Here is a 19,417-nt window from a genome sequence, read left to right as displayed (position 1 = left end):
TGAACCAAGGCGGTCATAGAATAGACCCCACTTGATAAAAAGTATCCACGAACGAGACCTAAAACGATCGATGATCGGTGACATCAGCAAGGATTGGGGGCCCAATCGGCAAAAGCTCATGACCGTATTGGTTGGAAGCATAAGGAAGAGACTTTCATCCTGCAGTGGATGGACCCATGATGGCGAACCTATGGCATATGTGCCAGAGGTGGCACACAAAGCCCCCAATGTGGGCATACACGCCATCGCCAGCTGCTCTTCCGGGTTCCGTCACATGCATGCACAACAGACAGCTGGTCTGGCATGCATGGATGTGGCAGCCAGCTGCTCTTCTGGATTCTTGCCGGTGCCAGAACCTGGAATAGAGCAGCTGGCTGGTTCATGTGTTCCGGACTAGCTGTCCAGCACACATCCGCGTGACGGAACCTGAAAGAGCAGCCGGCCGCAGCGCGCATGTGCACCGGCCAGATGATCTTTTCCGTATTCCAGCGCTGACACGCGCTCCAGTTTTGGCACTCAGTGCCGAAAAGGTTAGGCATCACGGGGATAGACCGTGGCTAAAATGATGACAATACCCTAAAAACTTCAGTTGCATATAATGAAAATATTCCACGTTCAAGCCGTTAGATATCGTATCACCCACAAAGCATGCGCCTTGTTTATATAGGAAAAAATGGATGAGTTTTTAAGCATATTCCAAGCACTCTTCTCTCTTGTTTGTATCGAGTGCTATTGTATTTATATACATCAGGTGTTGTTTTTTCCTTTTGGAAGAGGCCAATCTTTTACATGCTGTATAAGAATTACTTACTCTAGTCTTTTGAGAATGAATGACAGTGCATTTGAAAAAAACAAAACAACAAATGTTGACGTCCCTCCAATAGTAGAAGTGAACAAGGGTCACAATAAAATGTTGTAGTGGGGGCACAGACCTCTTGGAGAGGGTCAAACTGTCAATTGGGATGGCCAAGATGCATGTAAAAGGAGGGGAATGTTTCATTTTCACAGTCACAACTGAACTTCCTTTACTATTCCTTTCTAGCACTCCTATATTCCCTCAACGCTGTCAAACTATTTACTAAATCTGCACTACTATTAATCTTCACATCGTCCCCATCACCCATCTCCCTCCACTTATGACTGTAACTTTGTTGCTTGTATCCTTACAATTTATACTGATATTGATTGTTTCCTGATTGCTTAATTGTAGCCTATGACTATCGTTAAGTGTTTGTATCATTAAGTGTTAAATTTGTACCCTATGACTATCATTAAGTGTTGTAAGTGTTGTACCTTGATGAAGGTATATTTTCTTTTATGTACACTGAGAGCGTATGCACCAAGACAAATTCCTTGTGTGTCCAATCACACTTGGCCAATAAAAAAAAATTCTATTCTATTCTATTCTATTCTATACTATACTATACTATACTATACTATACTATACTATACTATACTATACTATACTATACTATACTATACTATACTATACTATACTATACTATACTATACTATACAGGGACACCCTTTTTCATTTCTTATTTAATGGACTCCCAAGAAGTCCTCCCAAGAAGTTCTCCCATCTGTAAGAAGAGGTTGGATAACCATTTGCCTGAAGTAGCGTAGGGTTTCCTGCCTAAGCAGGGGGTTGGACTAGAAGACCTCCAAGGTTCCCTTCCAACTCTGTTATTCTACTCTATTCTATATTCAAGAGTTTGTGACTGGTGAGCACATTTAATTTTCATTGCCCTGCTTAAGTTCCCTTCTTTTAAGGGTTTTTTTTTTCCCTTTCCCCATTGTTTCCTCTTTTGGTTTTGTATTTAGGCAGATCTTGGAACCCACTACTAAATCTTTCTTCTGCTGAAGCTATAACATTAAACATTTTAAACCCTTGGCTGGAACAGGGAGAGTACGTTTTCACACAGACTAATATTCGGTCAGCAAGATGAAGCTTCTGGGTGTCATGTGGATTCTGACTTCCCTTTTTATCGCTTGGAGTGCTTTTGACTGCAGTTGCTGAAAATCAGTTTCATGGCACAGTTGCTGCCATTTTGAATAAGAACCTACGCAGATTGTAATGCTTCTCTAACAAATACTTCATGCTGTGTTTTTTTTTTTAAAAGCAGATCCTCAACTCCTCCAAAAAATCCGAGCCAGCCAGCATTACCTTAAGCTGAAAGGGTTTGGAAGGGTGTTTTTTTTTTCTTTCCCCCAGAATCATAGGACTGGAAATTCAAGATTCACAGACAGAAAATGCCCTACATCCTTTCTAGCCCCATAATGGGATCTGGACTGAGAGGCTCAGTGTGTTCTTCCACCAAAATATGTTCCCCATTTATAGGAAGCCTATTCCAGCCATCATACAAATAGAAATTTAAGGTATTCTCAACGTATAAGGTTTAAGAAATTTATTATTATATTATCATTAGTTTATTATGTATTAGTTTAAAGCAGGGGTAGTCAACCTTTTTATACCTACTGCCCACTTTTGTATCTCTGTTAGTAGTAAAATTTTCTAACCGCCCACCAGTTTCACAGTAATGCGCTGTCTATCGTCATCTGCGCATGCCTCTCGTGCATCGTGGATTGGGATTGGGTGGGGGGGCACCGGCAACCAGCTCTGCTTGTCTGTTACAGCTGAGTGGTGTGGGAGAAGATGTGTGAGCTATTCTGGGACGAGGCTCTTTTGTTTGCGGTCGCACTATAGTGCCATTTAGTTTCACTTATGTAATGCGAACTAAACTTATGTGTGGGCGATACAAATAGTATATTTTCCAAAAATTTAAATTGTCACAGGGAATTTTATGAAAACCTAATGAAAATGTTTTTAAATAATGCTATGAAAATTTTAAAAAAATTCAATTAAATTAAAAAAAAAAGGAAAGTACTTCCGTATCGGACAAAACCCCTACCGCCCACCATGAAAGCTGGAATGCCCACTAGTGGGTGGTAGGGACCAGGTTGACTACCACTGGTTTTAAGTGTTGGAAGATGTTTGGAACCAGTGATGTCATATCTATGTCCAATGTTTTTAATTTTGAATTATTAATAAAAAAAACTTTTTTAAAAAGCAGAAATTTAAGATATTCTGAAGGATCTTCACGCTGGCAAATCTAAAGCAAAGAAATATTCTGCAGTTAAGAAGAAATCCATGCATGCTTTACAATTTTGGACCATACCCTATAATTTGGAAGGCAGCTTGGTAGAAATGGCTTTTTCTGCAGTTCTAATTATCCTCTGAAGTCTGTGTCTGGCTTGTTTGGTTGCAGAGCCAAACCAGACAGTTATAGAGGTGCAGATGAGAGACTCAATAATTCCTCTGCAGAACTGTATCAGCAGTTCCTTGGGAAGTTTGAGCTTACTGAGTTGGTGCAGAAAGAACATTTTTTGTTGTGTTTTTTTGATGACGTTTTTGATGTTAGCTGTGCATTTTAGATCTTGCAATGTGGTAGAACCTAGAAATTTGAAGGTTTCTACTGTTGATACTAGGTTGTCTAGTATTGTAAGAGGTGGTAGTATGGGAGGGTTTCTCCTAAAGTCTACCACCATTTCTACAGTTTTGAGTGTGTTCAGTTCCAGATTGTTCCGGTCGCACCACAACACTAGTCATTCAACCTCCCGTCTGTATGCGGATTCATCATTGTCTCGAACGAGACCGATCACTGTTGTGTCATCTGCCAACTGCTAAGTACTTTTCATTGTGGACTAGGACTCCTGCAGAAAACTTGTCCAGGGGATAGATAACAGTAAAAGTTGCAGTCATATTAGCATATAAAAAAGCTGCTTCAGATTTAGGCATCAAGTATATTTTGAAAAGCAAACAGAACAAACACGTGAGAATAATATTTCCATTTTGCTTTTAAAGTCTCAGATTATGTTCTTTATGAATGATACATAATGTGTCCACTTAAAATATATATATATTGTAGAGAATAGCTTAAGTATCCTTTAAAAATGTGAGTCCTACATACTTTCAAATGTAATGAAAATAAAAAATATATACAAGCTGCTCCTTATGCCCCCTGTTTCAATTGATGCCATATGAATTTCATTGCTATTGGAAGGTATTGTGGCCAACTTTTGGTAAATACCACACATAAGAATCACTGCATAAACCATTCCAGAATTTTTTTTAAAAGGTTCTTTTTTATACGTGGTAAGTAATCTTGTCCCCTTCATGGTTCACTGCCGTTGTGGGCAAAGGGGCTTTCATAGCCCAATGAAGCTACGAGCTATGCTGTGCAGAGCCACCCAAGACGGACAGGTCATAGGAGAGAGTTCTGACAAAATATGATCCACTGGAGAAGGAAATGGCAACCCACTCCAGGATCTTTGCCATGAAACCCACTGGACAGTACAAAAAGGAAAAAAGATATGACGCCGGAAGATGAGCCCCTCAGGTCAGAAAGTGTCCAATATGCTACTGGGGAAGAGTGGAGGGCTAGTACTAGCAGCACCAGAAAGAATGAAGCGATTGGGCCAAAGCCGATAGGACGCTCAGCTGTGGATGTATCTGGTGGCGAAAGGAAAGTCCAGTGCTGTAAAGATTTTTTCTCCATAGGAACCTGGAATGTAAGATCCATGAATCAAGGTAAGCTGGATATGATCAAATAAGAGATGACAAGACTGAACATCAACATCTTAGGAATCAGGGAACTAAAATGGACAGGAATGGGTGATTTTAATTCAGATGACCATCAGGTATACTACTGCGGGCAAGAATCCCTCAGATGAACTGGAGTAGCCTTCATAATCAATAAAAGAGTAGGAAAAGCAATACTGGGATACTATCCCCAAAATGACAGAATGATCTCAGTTTGAATCCAAGGCAAACCATTCAATAGCACAGTAGTCCAGATCTATGCCCCAACCACTGGTGCTGAAGAGGATGAAATTGATTAATTCTATAAGGTGCTGTAGAGTTCTATGAAACCCTACAGCACCTTATAGAACTAACAACAATAAATGATGTTCTTATCATCATAGGGGATTGGAATGCTAAAGTAGGAAGCCAAAAGATAACCGGAATAACAGGCAAGTTTGGCCTTAGAGTACAAAATGAAGCAGGGCACAGAATTCTGTCAAGATAATATGATGGTCATAGCAAACACTTTTTTCCAACAACCCAAGACGACTCTACACATGGACATCACCAGACGGTCAACACAGAAATCAGATTGACTATATGCTCTGCACCCAAAGATGGAGACGCTCTATACAGTCAGTAAAAACAAGACCAGGAGCTGAGTGTGGCTCAGATCATGAGCTTTTCCTTGCAAAATTTAGGCTTAAATTGAAGAAAGTAGGGAAAAGCCCGAGGTATGAACTCAGGTGTGAACTAAATCATATCCCTGATGAGGTAGAGGTGACAAATAGATTTAAGGAATTAGATCTGATAGACAGAGTGCCTGAAGAACTATGTATGGAGGTTCGCAACATTGTACAAGAGGTAGCAACTAAAACCATCCCAAAGAAAAAGAAAGGCAAGAAAGCAAAATGGTTGTCTGAGGAAGCTTTGCAAATAGCTGAGGAAAGAAGGGAAGTGAAAGGCAAGGGAGAAAGAGAAAGATACACCCAGTTGAATGCAGAATTCCAGAGAATAGCTAGAAGAGATAAGAATACATTCTTAAATGAACAGTGCAAAGAAATAGAAGAAAACAATGGAATAGGGAGGACCAGAGATCTCTTCAAGACAATTGGAGATATGAAGGGAACGTTTCATGCAAAGATGGGCATGATAAAGGACCAAAGTGGCAGGGACATAACAGAGGTAGAAGAGATTAAGAAGAGGTGGCAAAATTACACAGAAGAACTATACAAGAATGAGCTTAACATCCCTGATAACCACGATGGGGTGGTCACTGACCTTGAGCCAGCCATCCTAGAATGTGAAGTCGAATGGGCCTTAGGAAATCTGAGCAACAACAAAGCTAGTGGAGGAGACAGTATTCCAGCTGAGCTATTCAAAATCTTAAAAGACGATGCAGTAAAAGTGCTACACTCAATTTGTCAGCAAATTTGGAAAACTCAGCAGTGGCCACAGGATTGGAAAAGGTCAGTTTACATTCCAATTCCAAAGAAAGGCAATGCCAAAGAATGTTCAAACTATCGTACCATTGCACTCATTTCACATGCTAGTAAGGTTATGCTTAAAATCCTACATGCTAAACTCCAGCTGTATGTGAATTATGAACTACCAGAAGTACAGGCAGGATTTTGAAGAGGCAGAGGAACTAGAGATCAAATTGCCAACATATGCTGGATCATGGAGAAAGCTAGGAAGTTCCAGAAAAACATCTACTTCTGCTTCATTGACTATATTTAAGCCTTTGATTGTGTGGAGCACAACAAATTGTGGCAAGTTCTTAAAGAGATGGGTGTACCAGACCATCTTATTTGTCTCTTGAGAAACCTGTATACGGGTCAAGAAGCAACAGTGAGAACTGGACACGGAACCACTGATTGGTTCTAAATTGGGAAAGGAGTCTGGCAAGGCTATTTAACTTATATGCAGAGCACATCATGAGAAAGGCTGAATCAAAACTTGGAATTAAGATTGCCGGGAGAAATATCAACAACCTCAGATATGCAGATGATACCACTCTAATGGCAGAAAGCGAAGAGGAACTAAAAAGCCTCTTGATGCAGGTGAAGGAGGAGAGTGCAAAAGTTGGCTTGAAACTTAACATTTTTTTTAAATTTGCATTTATATCCCGCTCTTCTCCGAAGACTCAGGGCGGCTTACACTATGTCAAGCAATAGTCTTCATCCATTTGTATATTATATACAAAGTCAAAGTCAGTTATTGCTCCCAACAATCTGGGTCCTCATTTTACCTACCTTATAAAGGATGGAAGGCTGAGTCAACATTAAGAAAACTAAGATCATGGCATCCAGCCCTCTCAATTCCTGACAGATAGATGGGGAAGAAATGTTAGTAGTGACAGATTTTATTTTCCTGGGCTCCAAGATCACTGCAGATGGGGACTGCAGCCAAGAAATTAAAAGACGCTTGCTCCTGGGGAGGAAAGCTATGGCAAATCTAGACAGCGTACTAAAAAGCAGAGACATCACCCTGCCAACAAAAGTGCATATAGTCAAGGCTATGGTTTTCCCAGTTGCAATGTTTGGCTGTGAAAGTTGGACCATAAGAAAGGCTGAGCGCCAAAGAACTGAGGCCTTTGAACTCTGGTACTGGAGAAGACTCCTGCGAGTCCCTTGGACTGCAAGGCGAACAAACAAGTCAGTCCTAGAGGAGATCAACCTTGACTGCTCTTTAGAAGGCCAGATCCTGAAGATGAAACTCAAATACTTTGGCCACCTAATGAGAAGGAAGGACTCACTGGAGAAGAACCTAATGCTGGGAAAGATTGAGGGCAAAAGAAGAACGGGACGACAGAGAATGAGGTGGCTGGATGGAGTCACTGAAGCAGTAGGTGTGAGTTTAAATGGACTCCAGAGGATTGTAGAGGATAGGAAGGCCTGGAGGAACGTTGTCCATGGGGTCGCGATGGGTCGAACACGACTTCACAACTAACAACAACAACAACAACAAAGTAATCTTGTACTAATGTGTTTCTGACTTTCCATTAAATGTGTGAGAGGTGCATTGAAACATAGTTTAATGCTCTTATGAAAACAGATACATTGTTTTTTTCTTCAGCACTTGTAAAGGAAATTTACAACTGAGTAGGCACAAAATAGTGTAATCAAATTAGTTTCCTGTTAGCTCAAAATATAGCACTTCCTCATGAGTAATCATTCCATAGAAGTAAAATTATACAATTACACAATGAAACTTTATCATGGCCTTTAGGGCAGAGAATAAAATAAAACTATAATAAAAATCTATAAACTTGTAATTATTAATAAAGCTGAAAAACAGACTTAAAATGCAATAACACTACATAAAAATAAATTAATATAGTAATAATTTAGTATATAGCATATAATTTATAACAGTAATAACGTGGAGTAAGAAGCAAGATGGCAACCTATTAACATGACCCTGCATGAACTCTTGCTGCCTCATTTAATTGCTGTTTAAAACTTATTGTAGTGAGGTAATGGCATCTCTTATACCGTATACGTGTAACTTCCTGGGAGAGAAAAAGAGAAAGGAATTAGACCAAGAAAAGAGAGAAGAGGAAAGGAGAGGAGAGGAACAGAGGTGGGATACACATAATTTACCTACCAGTTTGCCCAGTACTGAAAATGCGAGAGAGAGTGGCTTCCGCGCATGTGCCCGACCTCAAAAACGTGCCTAAATAGGACAGCATAGTGCGATCTCCGCTACTGGTTCACCCGAACTAGTCCAAACTGGCTGAATACCACCTCTGGAAGGGAGGAGAAGCAAAGGGGAGGGGAGGGGAGGAATTTCTGACTCAGGAGAATAGAGAAAAAGAAATAGGTACCACTGCTTCACAGAATTCTTCCAAGGTAAGCCATACAATAAAAAAAAATATGATTTTTTCTATTTCTGTTTTGAAAAAAAAAACGGCAATAAAAACACCATCAGGACATGACCAGTGCTTTGAAGATTAATAAACTCTTATTGAGGCTTGAGGAGGATGAACAGATTTTTGATGAGTGAACTAATGGTTGGAAAGAACAGAAGACAAATGTCAAGTCTGAATTTTTAGGGTTAGTGGTGGCAAACATGATGGATGAAGGCTGATGAATAGGCTGGTAGAGGGTCTTGTATGTTAAAGAGGGCAGAGGAAGGTGAGTGGGAAGGGTGTGAAATGTGGTAGACGGAAGGATGCGAGTGTGAATGAAAAATGATGATGTGTCAACTGTCTGACTAGTGAACCCAAAATAAGGAAATACTCTTGGGAGTTTTGAATTCCCAAAAGTAAAACTTTATTGGATGCACCATATTGGTACTGAAGAAACAAAACCAGCTCTGGTTTCCCCTGCTCCATTGCTTCCCTAGTTAAATAATAGCTTCCTCTTCTTCCCACACCTGGGTGATCACATTGCCCAATTATGAGATGTCCTTTTGTTATGGGAACAGTCCATCTCTTTCTCCAGCATCTGCAGTGGTGACCTTGAAGCCTTTGGGGGCATGGTCTCATGGTCCTTCAGACTCACTGATGCTTCCCAGTGTTCCAAAAACAGATTGGGTGTCTTGTGCAGGCAGCCTCGGTGAGTCAGCAAAGCTGAGAGCGTCTCTGCTGTCACTGGTCAACATTGGGAGCATTGGGAGCAGGTGGCTTGCCAGCCTGGCTGGGGGATAGGAGAGGGGAACTAGGCTGCCCAAGTGGTGGGCAGTGCGCATGCGCAACTCCACTCATGCAAGACAGAAGTCAAGTCTTTGGGGCGCCCCTTGCACAAATGGAGTTGTGCATGCACACCAGCCCACTTCTTGTCCATCCCGGTTCTGAATAGGCCACAGTCCAGTAGTGGCCCACGGGTTGGGGCTCCCTGTGCTAGGAGTAGCAAAAACTATGCATTTTTGCATGTCCTTATTCCTCCTTTACATTTGTTTTGTTTCCTTTCCTGAAAAACATCCAACTCTGAAAGAAATCTAAAATAGGCTTTCACATTTTCTGGATGTTTTCTAATCTGTTCATTTCTGTAAGCTTTTTGCATAACATAGCATTGTTTTCTATGGACCTCTTTCACAAACACCATCATTTTTATAGCACTATTCTCCTATGTATTTTTGCTTTGAAAAAATGTCTTACATAATTCTCTAAATATAAAAAAAAAAAAACCAGCACATTTCAAGCCACGTTTTGATTTTAGGAGATGTAATTTTGTATATTTTGTAGGGGAAGAAAAACAAGAGATCATATAATAATGTATTAGAAATTTTTTAGAATTATTTTTTTTTTTTTAGAAAAATCTGGTGAAATAGTACATTTCATACGTTAGCCAATAAAATTAGATTTCTATCCCCATAAATATATTGCAATACCATAATGACGAAATGTTTGATAATATCAGCACACAAACCTTGTACAACTATGAGAAACGTAGCACGTGTTATTATTACTGTACTGTAAATCTCTAAAATGCTGTGGGATAAAGCAGGGGTCTCCAATCTTAGTAACTAAGATTACTTAGTTACTTGTTATTATTAGTATTATTATTATTAGTAGTAGTAGTAGTATTATTAGTTAGTTACTTAATAATTAAGGGGCGTGCATAAGAGCACAAAAGTGCCTACCGTTCCTGTCCTATTGTTCCCTTCAATATATCAAATTAACATAGTTGTTGCATACTTTTACTTATATATACTTTTTTTTCTCTCATGATGGGTTATTGTTTATGTTGATGATTGTATATACTGTTGTGACAAAATGAAATAAAATAAAATAAAAACTTTAAGGCTTGTGGACTTCAATTCCCAGAGTTCCTCAGCCAGCTTTGCTTTGCTGGCTGAGGATCTCTGGGAGTTGAAGTCCACAAACCTTAAAGTTACTAAGGTTGGAGACCCCTGGGATAAAGAATATTCATCAGAGGTGGGTTTCACATAATTTTATCACCAAATTGTAGTACGCAGCCTTCCCCGCACGCGGTTTGCTCACATGCACAGCTTGAATGCATGCACATGGCTTAGAAAACGTGGCTAAATAGGACAGCATAGCCGCAGGATGGGTAGGCGGGCAGGCCTGCAGGTCACCCCTACCGGTTCGCTTGGACCGGACTGAACTGGCTGCACACCACCACTGATTTTCATGCTTTTTAGATAGTAGAAGAAGTCTAGAACAACCTCTCCAATTCCTTTTGGGAATCTAGACTAAATGTGGTTCAGTGATAATAAAAGATGCCCCAAAGAAATAATCCACAGACTAGATACCTTCCATGGCAGGATTGAATGATAACGTGATATTTCTTTTCCAGAGCCCAGAAGAGTTAGAAGATGTATCTGACCTTGAAGAAGACCATGATGCCCACAGTCGCACCAGTATTCAGACAGAAGGAAAAACTGATAGGGTAAGTATGGAAAAAAAAGCTGAACAGAATTCCAATATATTACTATCTTCTTCCATCAGTTTCAGCATAACATATGGTTACAGCAAAATAGATGCATAATGAACAAGAAGAAGATTGAAGGTCTAAATACTAAACGTTTAATTAAATTTGCCTGCTCAAAATACAGAACTGTTCTATTCCATGAGTTTTACTTTGACTAGCCAGCCTTAAAAAAAAAAAGAGAGAGAGGATATTATTACTATTAAGGAGCTTCATATCCTGCTACAAATTTAAATGGGTTTGAAATGATTTTAATATTAGAAGTGCATATCAGTGGGAAGGAAGAAGTTCGTTTGGTGTGGATTTTTAAGGAGACTGATAAACTTGCACTCTCAGAATTAACTCTTCTGCAATGCAAAAAATATGTACCATATTTTTCGGTGTATAAGACGCACAGGAGTATAAGACGCAGCTTAGTTTTTGGGGAGGAAAATAGGAAAAAAATATCTGCCTACCCCTACCCTCAAAACGACGCTATAGAGCACTGCACAACAGAACAACTAGGCAGAAGAACAGTTTTTTCCCGAAGGCCATCACTCTGCTAAACAATTAATTCCCTCAACACTGTCAAACTATTTACTAAATCTGCACTACTATTAATCTTCTCATAGTTCCCATCACCAATCTCTTTTCACTTATGACTGCATGACTGTAACTTGTTGCTGGCAATCCTTATGATTTATATCGATATACCAACCATCAATTGTGTTGTAAATGTTGTACCTTGATGAATGTATCTTTTCTTTTATGTACACTGAGAGCATATGCACCAAGACAAATTCCTTGTGTGTCCAATCATACTTGGCCAATAAAATCCTATTCTATTCTATTCTATCTGGCTAGCATCCTTAGTCTGGTCAGCTTCAGCACATTAGTTTGCTGGTTTTTATCCCCTGCTTGGGGATAAAAAACAGCTTCTAAAGCACGGGTGTTCTATCCCCTCCCAACCACAACCAAAACGACACGCTGACTATCTTTGCCAGCAATTAACAGTTCTGGCAACGAACCTGCGATTGCCTGCCAAGTTCTCCTAAGACCAGCATAATTGCAGTGCAGGAATAAACAGAAGCCAAAGTCTGAATCACAAAATAGCACAGGCAAAGTTCCCAAAAGTCTGTTTTTGTCCGTCACGGAACTCAAAGGCAGCTCCGCCCACTTTTATACCCTGTGGGGTGTGGCTCCGTGACTCAGCACTCCCTGGGCCGGCCCCTCCTTTCCTTTTGCTGCACACGCTTCACTCAGCGTCACTGCCTTTCATCTAACCACAATTGATTCTCCTCAGCTGGCTCTTGGAGCTCTGTCAGGGAGGAGGAGGAGGGGGCGGGGGAAAGAGGCTGTGTCAGCTCCTCCTCCTCCACCTGGCCTGCTTCTGGAATCTGAATCATTCTCAGCCAGGAGGCCCAGCTCAGGGGGTGCAGTAGACACAATAAGGGGTCTCCAAACTTGGTCCCTTTAAGACTTGTGGACTTCAACTCCCAGAGAAAAGCAGGCAAAGCACGGAGATCGCTTCACTCGCTAGCACCTCGTTAGGGCTGAAAAAAAACTTCACAGCTGAGAGTCGGAGGGAGCAGGCAAAGCACGAAGATCGTTTCACTGAAAAAAAGCTTAGCACGGAGATTGCTTCACTCACTAGCGCCTCGTTAGAGCTGAAAAAAAGTTTCAAAAAAGCTACATTCTGAATATAAGACGCACCCAAATTCTCAGCCTCTTTTAGAAGGGAAAAAAGGCCGTCTTATACTCCAAAAAATATGTACCATATTTTTCGGTGTATAAGACGCACAGGAGTATAAGACGCAGCTTACTTTTTGGGGAGGAAAATAGGAAAAAAATATCTGCCTACCCCTACCCTCAAAACGACGCTATAGAGCACTGCACAACAGAACAACTAGACAGAAGAACAGTTTTTTCACGAAGGCCATCACTCTGCTAAACAAATAATTCCATCAACACTGTCAAACTATTTACTGAATCTGCACTACTATTAATCTTCTCAGAGTTCCCATCACCAATCTCTTTCCACTTATGACTGTATGACTGTAACTTGTTGCTGGCAATCCTTATGATTTATATCGATATACTGACCATCAATTGTGTTGTAAATGTTGTACCTTGATGAATGTATCTTTTCTTTTATGTACATTGAGAGCATATGCACCAAGACAAATTCCTTGTGTGTCCAATCATACTTGGCCAATAAAATTCTATTCTATTCTATTCTATTCTATCTGGCTAGCATCCTTAGTCTGGTCAGCTTCAGCACATTAGTTTGCTGGTTTTTATCCCCTGCTTGGGGATAAAAAACAGCTTCTAAAGCACGGGTGTTCTGTCCCCTCCCAACCACAACCAAAACGACACGCTGACTATCTTTGCCAGCAATTTACTCTGATGACAGATAACAGTTCTGGCAACGAACCTGCGATTGCCTGCCAAGTTCTCCTAAGACCAGCATAATTGCAGTGCAGGAATAAACAGAAGCCAAAGTCTGAATCACAAAATAGCACAGCCAAAGTTCCCAAAAGTCTGTTTTTGTCAGTCACGGAACTCAAAGGCAGCTCCGCCCACTTTTATACCCTGTGGGGTGTGGCTCCGTGACTCAGCACTCCCTGGGCCGGCCCCTCCTTTCCTTTTGCTGCACACACTTCACTCAGCGTCACTGCCTTTCATCTAACCACAATTGATTCTCCTCAGCTGGCTCTTGGAGCTCTGTCAGGGAGGAGGAGGAGGGGGCGGGGGAAAGAGGCTGTGTCAGCTCCTCCTCCTCCACCTGGCCTGCTTCTGGAATCTGAATCATTCTCAGCCAGGAGGCCCAGCTCAGGGGGTGCAGTAGACACAATAAGGGGTCTCCAAACTTGGTCCCTTTAAGACTTGTGGACTTCAACTCCCAGAGAAAAGCAGGCAAAGCACGGAGATCGCTTCACTCGCTAGCACCTCGTTAGGGCTGAAAAAAACTTCACAGCTGAGAGTCGGAGGGAGCAGGCAAAGCACGAAGATCGTTTCACTGAAAAAAAGCTTAGCATGGAGATTGCTTCACTCACTAGCGCCTCGTTAGAGCTGAAAAAAAGTTTCGAAAAAGCTACATTCTGAATATAAGACGCACCCAAATTCTCAGCCTCTTTTAGAAGGGAAAAAAGGCCGTCTTATACTCCAAAAAATATGGTACCATATTTTTCGTATAAGGCAGCACAGGAGTATAAGACGCAGCTTAGTTTTTGGGGAGGAAAGCTATGGCAAATCTAGACAGCATACTAAAAGCAGAGACATCACCCTGCCAACAAAAGTGTGTATAGTCTATAAGGCTATGGTTTCCCAGTTGCAATGTATGGCTGTGAAAATTTGACCATAGGAAAGGCTGAGTGCCAAAGAATTGAGACCTTTGAACTACGGTGCTGGAGAAGACTCCTGTGAGTCCCTTGGACTGCAAAGTGATCAAACAAGTCAGTCCTAGAGGAGATCAACCCTGACTGCTCTTTAGAAGGGAAAAAAGGCCGTCTTATACTCCAAAAAATATGGTACGTTAGGAAAAGTTGCATTAATAATCAACAAATTATTATATTAAAGTTGCAACACACACACACACACACACACACACACACACACACACACACCCATAGACCAGGGATATCAAACTCAAGGCCCGCAGGCCGGATCTGCGCGTAGCCCCCAAGCTCCCTTTTTACTGGCAGAGGGGTGCAGGAGGCCATCACAGCCAAAAATGGAGCTCAGACTCCCGTTTTCGCTGGCAGAGCTCTTGGGCCATCACAGGCACCCCTGACATGAGTGACGTCAAGCTGGTCATACACACACCCCGGTCACGCCTCCCTCCCAGGTCAAACACAACCTTGATGCAATCCTCAATGAAATCGAGTTTGACACCCCTGATATAGACAGACAACCAGATGCACACGCATGCACACACACAATGTCATGCATAATCTCAGATTACTAAGAACTGGAAGGGTGTGTTACAGATATCCTGAATAGCCTAGGTTTTCTATTTTAAAGTGGCCCGTCTAGACAGTCTGTGGCCAGGTTATAGAACAAGTCCAACAATTTACTTATCTTGGCAGCATTATATCTATTGACGGAGGTACAGATTTCTCCTCACGTTCAGTGCTTTAGGGAGCTCCAGAAGCCTAGTGTTGGTCAGTGGAGCTGGTTCATATCATAAGTCTTTCCAACCTTCAGCAAATTATTTGGTTTGTAGAGACAGATGGGGAAGAAGTGGAGGTAGTGACAGATTTTATTTTCCTGGGCTCCAAGATCACCGCAAATGGGGATTGCAGCCAAGAAATTAAAAGATGCTTGCTCCTGGGGAGGAAAGCTATGGCAAATCTAGACAGCATACTAAAAAGCAGAGACATCACCCTGCCAACAAAAGTGTGTATAGTCTATAAGGCTATGGTTTCCCCAGTTGCAATGTATGGCTGTGAAAATTTGACCATAGGAAAGGCTGAGTGCCAAAGAATTGAGGCCTTTGAACTACGGTGCTGGAGAAGACTCCTGTGAGTCCCTTGGACTGCAAAGTAATCAAACCAGTCAATCCTACAGGAGATCAACCCTGACTGCTCTTTAGAAGGCCAGATCCTGAAGATGAAACTCAAATACTCTGGCCACTTAATGAGAAAGAAGGACTCACTGGAGAAGAGCCTAATGCTGGAAAAGATTGAGGGCAAAAGAAGAAAGGGATGACAGAGAATGAGGTGGCTGGATGGAGTCACTGAAGCAGTTGGCGTGAGCTTAAATGGACTCTAGAGGATGGTAGAGGACAGGAAGGCCTGGAGGAACAGTGTCCATGGGGTCACGATGGGTTGGACACAACTTTGCAACTAACAACAACAACAAAAGAGAAGTCATTATTTTTGAGATACCAGTGTTGCTATTATTACTTTTTGGGCAACTCAGAGCCTACCTATTGCTTCTGCTTTTCAGCTTTCCAAATGACTAATTTCTCCACAGAGTTTTATATCTAATCCTCCCCCTTTCTCCATTCATAGACCACAATACTTACATGGCATTTATTATATGTATTTATGTATATTCAAATAATATAGATTGCATGGTAATAAATATCAGTGAATACTTGTGGTTATAGAAATGAGATTCAGTCAAATGTTTCTGGTTGAGCTGCTAAATTGCTTCATCTGCAGCAATGTCCTTGAAAAGTTATTCCTTTTTTAAGACTTATTTTTAGGTTTTATTTTAAAGTGGCCCGTCTAGACAGTCTGTGGCAAGGTTATAGAACAAGTCCAACAATTTACTTATCTTGGCAGCATTATATCTATTGACGGAGGTACAGATTTCTCCTCAAGTTCAGTGCTTTAGGGAGCTCCAGAAGCCTAGTGTTGGTCAGTGGAGCTGGTTCATATCATAAGTCTTTCCAACCTTCAGCAAATTATTTGGTTTGTAGAGACAGATGGAGAAGAAGTGGAGGTAGTGACAGATTTTATTTTCCTGGGCTCCAAGATCACCGCAGATGGGGATTGCAGCCAAGAAATTAAAAGATGCTTGCTCCTGGGGAGGAAAGCTATGGCAAATCTAGACAGCATACTAAAAAGCAGAGACATCACCCTGCCAACAAAAGTGTGTATAGTCTATAAGGCTATGGTTTCCCCAGTTGCAATGTATGGCTGTGAAAATTTGACCATAGGAAAGGCTGAGTGCCAAAGAATTGAGACCTTTGAACTACGGTGCTGGAGAAGACTCCTGTGAGTCCCTTGGACTGCAAAGTGATCAAACAAGTCAGTCCTAGAGGAGATCAACCCTGACTGCTCTTTAGAAGGCCAGATCCTGAAGATGAAACTCAAATACTTTGGCCACCTAATGAGAAAGAAGGACTCACTGGAGAAGAGCCTAATGCTGGAAAAGATTGAGGGCAAAAGAAGAAAGGGATGACAGAGAATGAGGTGGCTGGATGGAGTCACTGAAGCAGTTGGCGTGAGCTTAAATGGACTCTAGAGGATGGTAGAGGACAGGAAGGCCTGGAGGAACAGTGTCCATGGGGTCACGATGGGTTGGACACAACTTTGCAACTAACAACAACAACAAAAGAGAAGTCATTATTTTTGAGATACCAGTGTTGCTATTATTACTTTTTGGGCAACTCAGAGCCTACCTATTGCTTCTGCTTTTCAGCTTTCCAAACGACTAATTTCTCCACAGAGTTTTATATCTAATCCTCCCCCTTTCTCCATTCATAGACCACAATACTTACATGGCATTTATTATATGTATTTATGTATATTCAAATAATATAGATTGCATGGTAATAAATATCAGTGAATACTTGTGGTTATAGAAATGAGATTCAGTCAAATGTTTCTGGTTGAGCTGCTAAATTGCTTCATCTGCAGCAATGTCCTTGAAAAGTTATTCCTTTTTTAAGACTTATTTTTTTAGGTTTTATATGATCATTAAAGCGCAGTGTTGGTATTTGGTCATTGCTTTTGTGATTTTCACCTTGTTAGCATCAGTAAATCAATCTGATTTGGTAATAAGGTGGCCAACAAAATCATAACATACACATAATAGGCCTCAAGGCCTCAAACCCTGGGAAAAACCTTGGTCAAGCAAACTCCCCTGCAGAAAGAAATGCCTTGTCAGCTATAGTAAGGAAACCGCTTTCTCAGCTTGACGTCAGCTTGACGTTTAGCCACAGCAAAGCCAAGTTAATGTAAATATGCTTGGAAATCCCCTGACTTTGTTCAGACCCTCAGCTTTGTTCTGTTTCCTGAACCTGCGCATATATTAAACCTTTCCTTCCCAGAGGAGCTGGCTTGTGTCTCATCTTTCTACAACAGTATGAGGAATTCCCCACAGTGCACAGTGCTGGCAATTTCAGGAGAAGAAATCTGATATCTTCTTTATTCATTTGACTTTAAAATCTAGAATAGATGGCATAGAATTGATACTGGGGAAAATAGAAACAAAAAGTCTTCAGTGAAAAGTCTTTCACTAAAAATTCATGCCTCCTGCAGTATTATAATAAAACACAAAGTACATTGAAAGAAAGGAAATGGGCAGAATAAGATTGCATAATTTCCCTGAAGGGGAATTTCTGATGTCTTGGTGCTACAGGATAACTGAAAATCTCCCTGTCAAATAGAGACCCTCCTTCAGGAAAACGGCACAGTTCTTGGGCATTTGATCTCACAGCTCAAAACAGGCAAAAAGTGAGATGATTCTTTAAAGTCTCCCTAACGCCTTTTGATGTTTTAAAGCTTCCTGTCTTTGTTCGTGTAATATCCATGGGCAAAATCAGAAATACCTAGATCCTTTCTCCAGATGCAAAGCTAAAAGGGAGAAAATGAATTCCGATCCTGGTTTTTGAGGGAGGGAGCATGTTCATATATACATATACATATACATATACATATACATATACATATACATATACGTACGTACGTAGGTAGGTAGGTAGGTAGGTAGGTCTTTGGTTATTCGGGTTTTCTCCCGCGTAAAATTGGAAGTGTCTTGGCAACGTTTCGATGAAGTCTCATTCGTCATCTTCAGGCTGGTGTTTACAGCTTCGTACTTCTAGGAGCAATGTGTGATTGCAGCTGTTTCTTCCTTTTAACTGCTAGTGTGGGGGGTTTGAACTGATTGGTTGGGAGCTTGGCTGTGTTCTGATTGGGTGGAGGTGTGTTCTGATTGGTTGGGGGGGTTGGCTGTGCTCTGATTAGCTGGGGGTGTGTTCTGTTTGGGTGGGTGGGGGCTTGGTTATGCTCAGGTTAGTCTGAGTTGCAGGGGGATTTGAGTTGGTGAGCTGCATTGCTGTTGTTTGACTTCGCATTTGTGGTCGTGCTACATCTTCATGGTGGGTGTCAGTCTGCTGCATGTATGGATTAGAGCCAAACAACAGCAATATGAATGAAATATAGGTATCTATATCTATATCTATCTATCTATGGATATCTATTGATCTACTAAGATAGAGATAGAGATATAGAGATATAGAGATAGAGATAGATGGAGATGGAGAGAGATAGAGATAGAGATAGATGGAGATGGAGATGAAGATGGAGATGGAGAGAGATAGAGATAGATAGATGGATATAGATATAGATATAGATATATAAAGTAAAAACTGCTTTTTGTTCTGCAAACATGAGCCTTTGTAAAGTGAATCATTTTACTTCAGACTTCCCTAACTTAGCAGGTAGCATTCCAGGGGTGAGTTCTAGATTTTTTTGCTACCGGTTCTGTGGGCGTGGCTTATTTTGTGGGTGTGGCTTGATGGTCATGTGACTGGGTAGGCGTGGCCAACTCAATGCCTCTCATCTCAAGGGGTACCTCGCCTGGCCCCTCCCCTCCCAGCCATTCCTTGTCACACCAGCCTCAGCATATCTATAGTTCTGCACAAATGTTCACCTTTTTGCAACTTTATTATCTACATACTATAGATCAGGGGTCTCCACACTTGGGCACTTCAACTCCC

At 41.2% G+C, this 19,417-nt stretch overlaps 1 protein-coding gene and 1 long non-coding RNA gene across 2 annotated transcripts in view; one reads left to right on the top strand and one right to left on the bottom strand.

Moving 5' to 3' along the window:
* The window catches only part of CTNNA3 (catenin alpha 3), a 1,121,082-nt gene that overhangs the window by 957,240 nt on the left and 144,425 nt on the right, over window positions 1–19,417 (top strand). The window contains exon 14 of the mRNA XM_058187693.1: window positions 10,852–10,944. Within this exon, the coding sequence (XP_058043676.1) occupies window positions 10,852–10,944 (93 nt within the window). The remainder of the gene's footprint in view (window positions 1–10,851; window positions 10,945–19,417) is intronic.
* Window positions 1–19,417, bottom strand: part of LOC131200633 (uncharacterized) — an 88,628-nt gene that overhangs the window by 1,669 nt on the left and 67,542 nt on the right. The window lies entirely within an intron of this gene.

Source organism: Ahaetulla prasina, chromosome 6, assembly GCF_028640845.1.
Source record: "Ahaetulla prasina isolate Xishuangbanna chromosome 6, ASM2864084v1, whole genome shotgun sequence".
Lineage (NCBI taxonomy): Eukaryota > Metazoa > Chordata > Lepidosauria > Squamata > Colubridae > Ahaetulla > Ahaetulla prasina.
The sequence above is the reverse complement of the archived record's forward strand: the minus strand, read 5'-3'. Positions and strand labels throughout refer to the sequence as shown.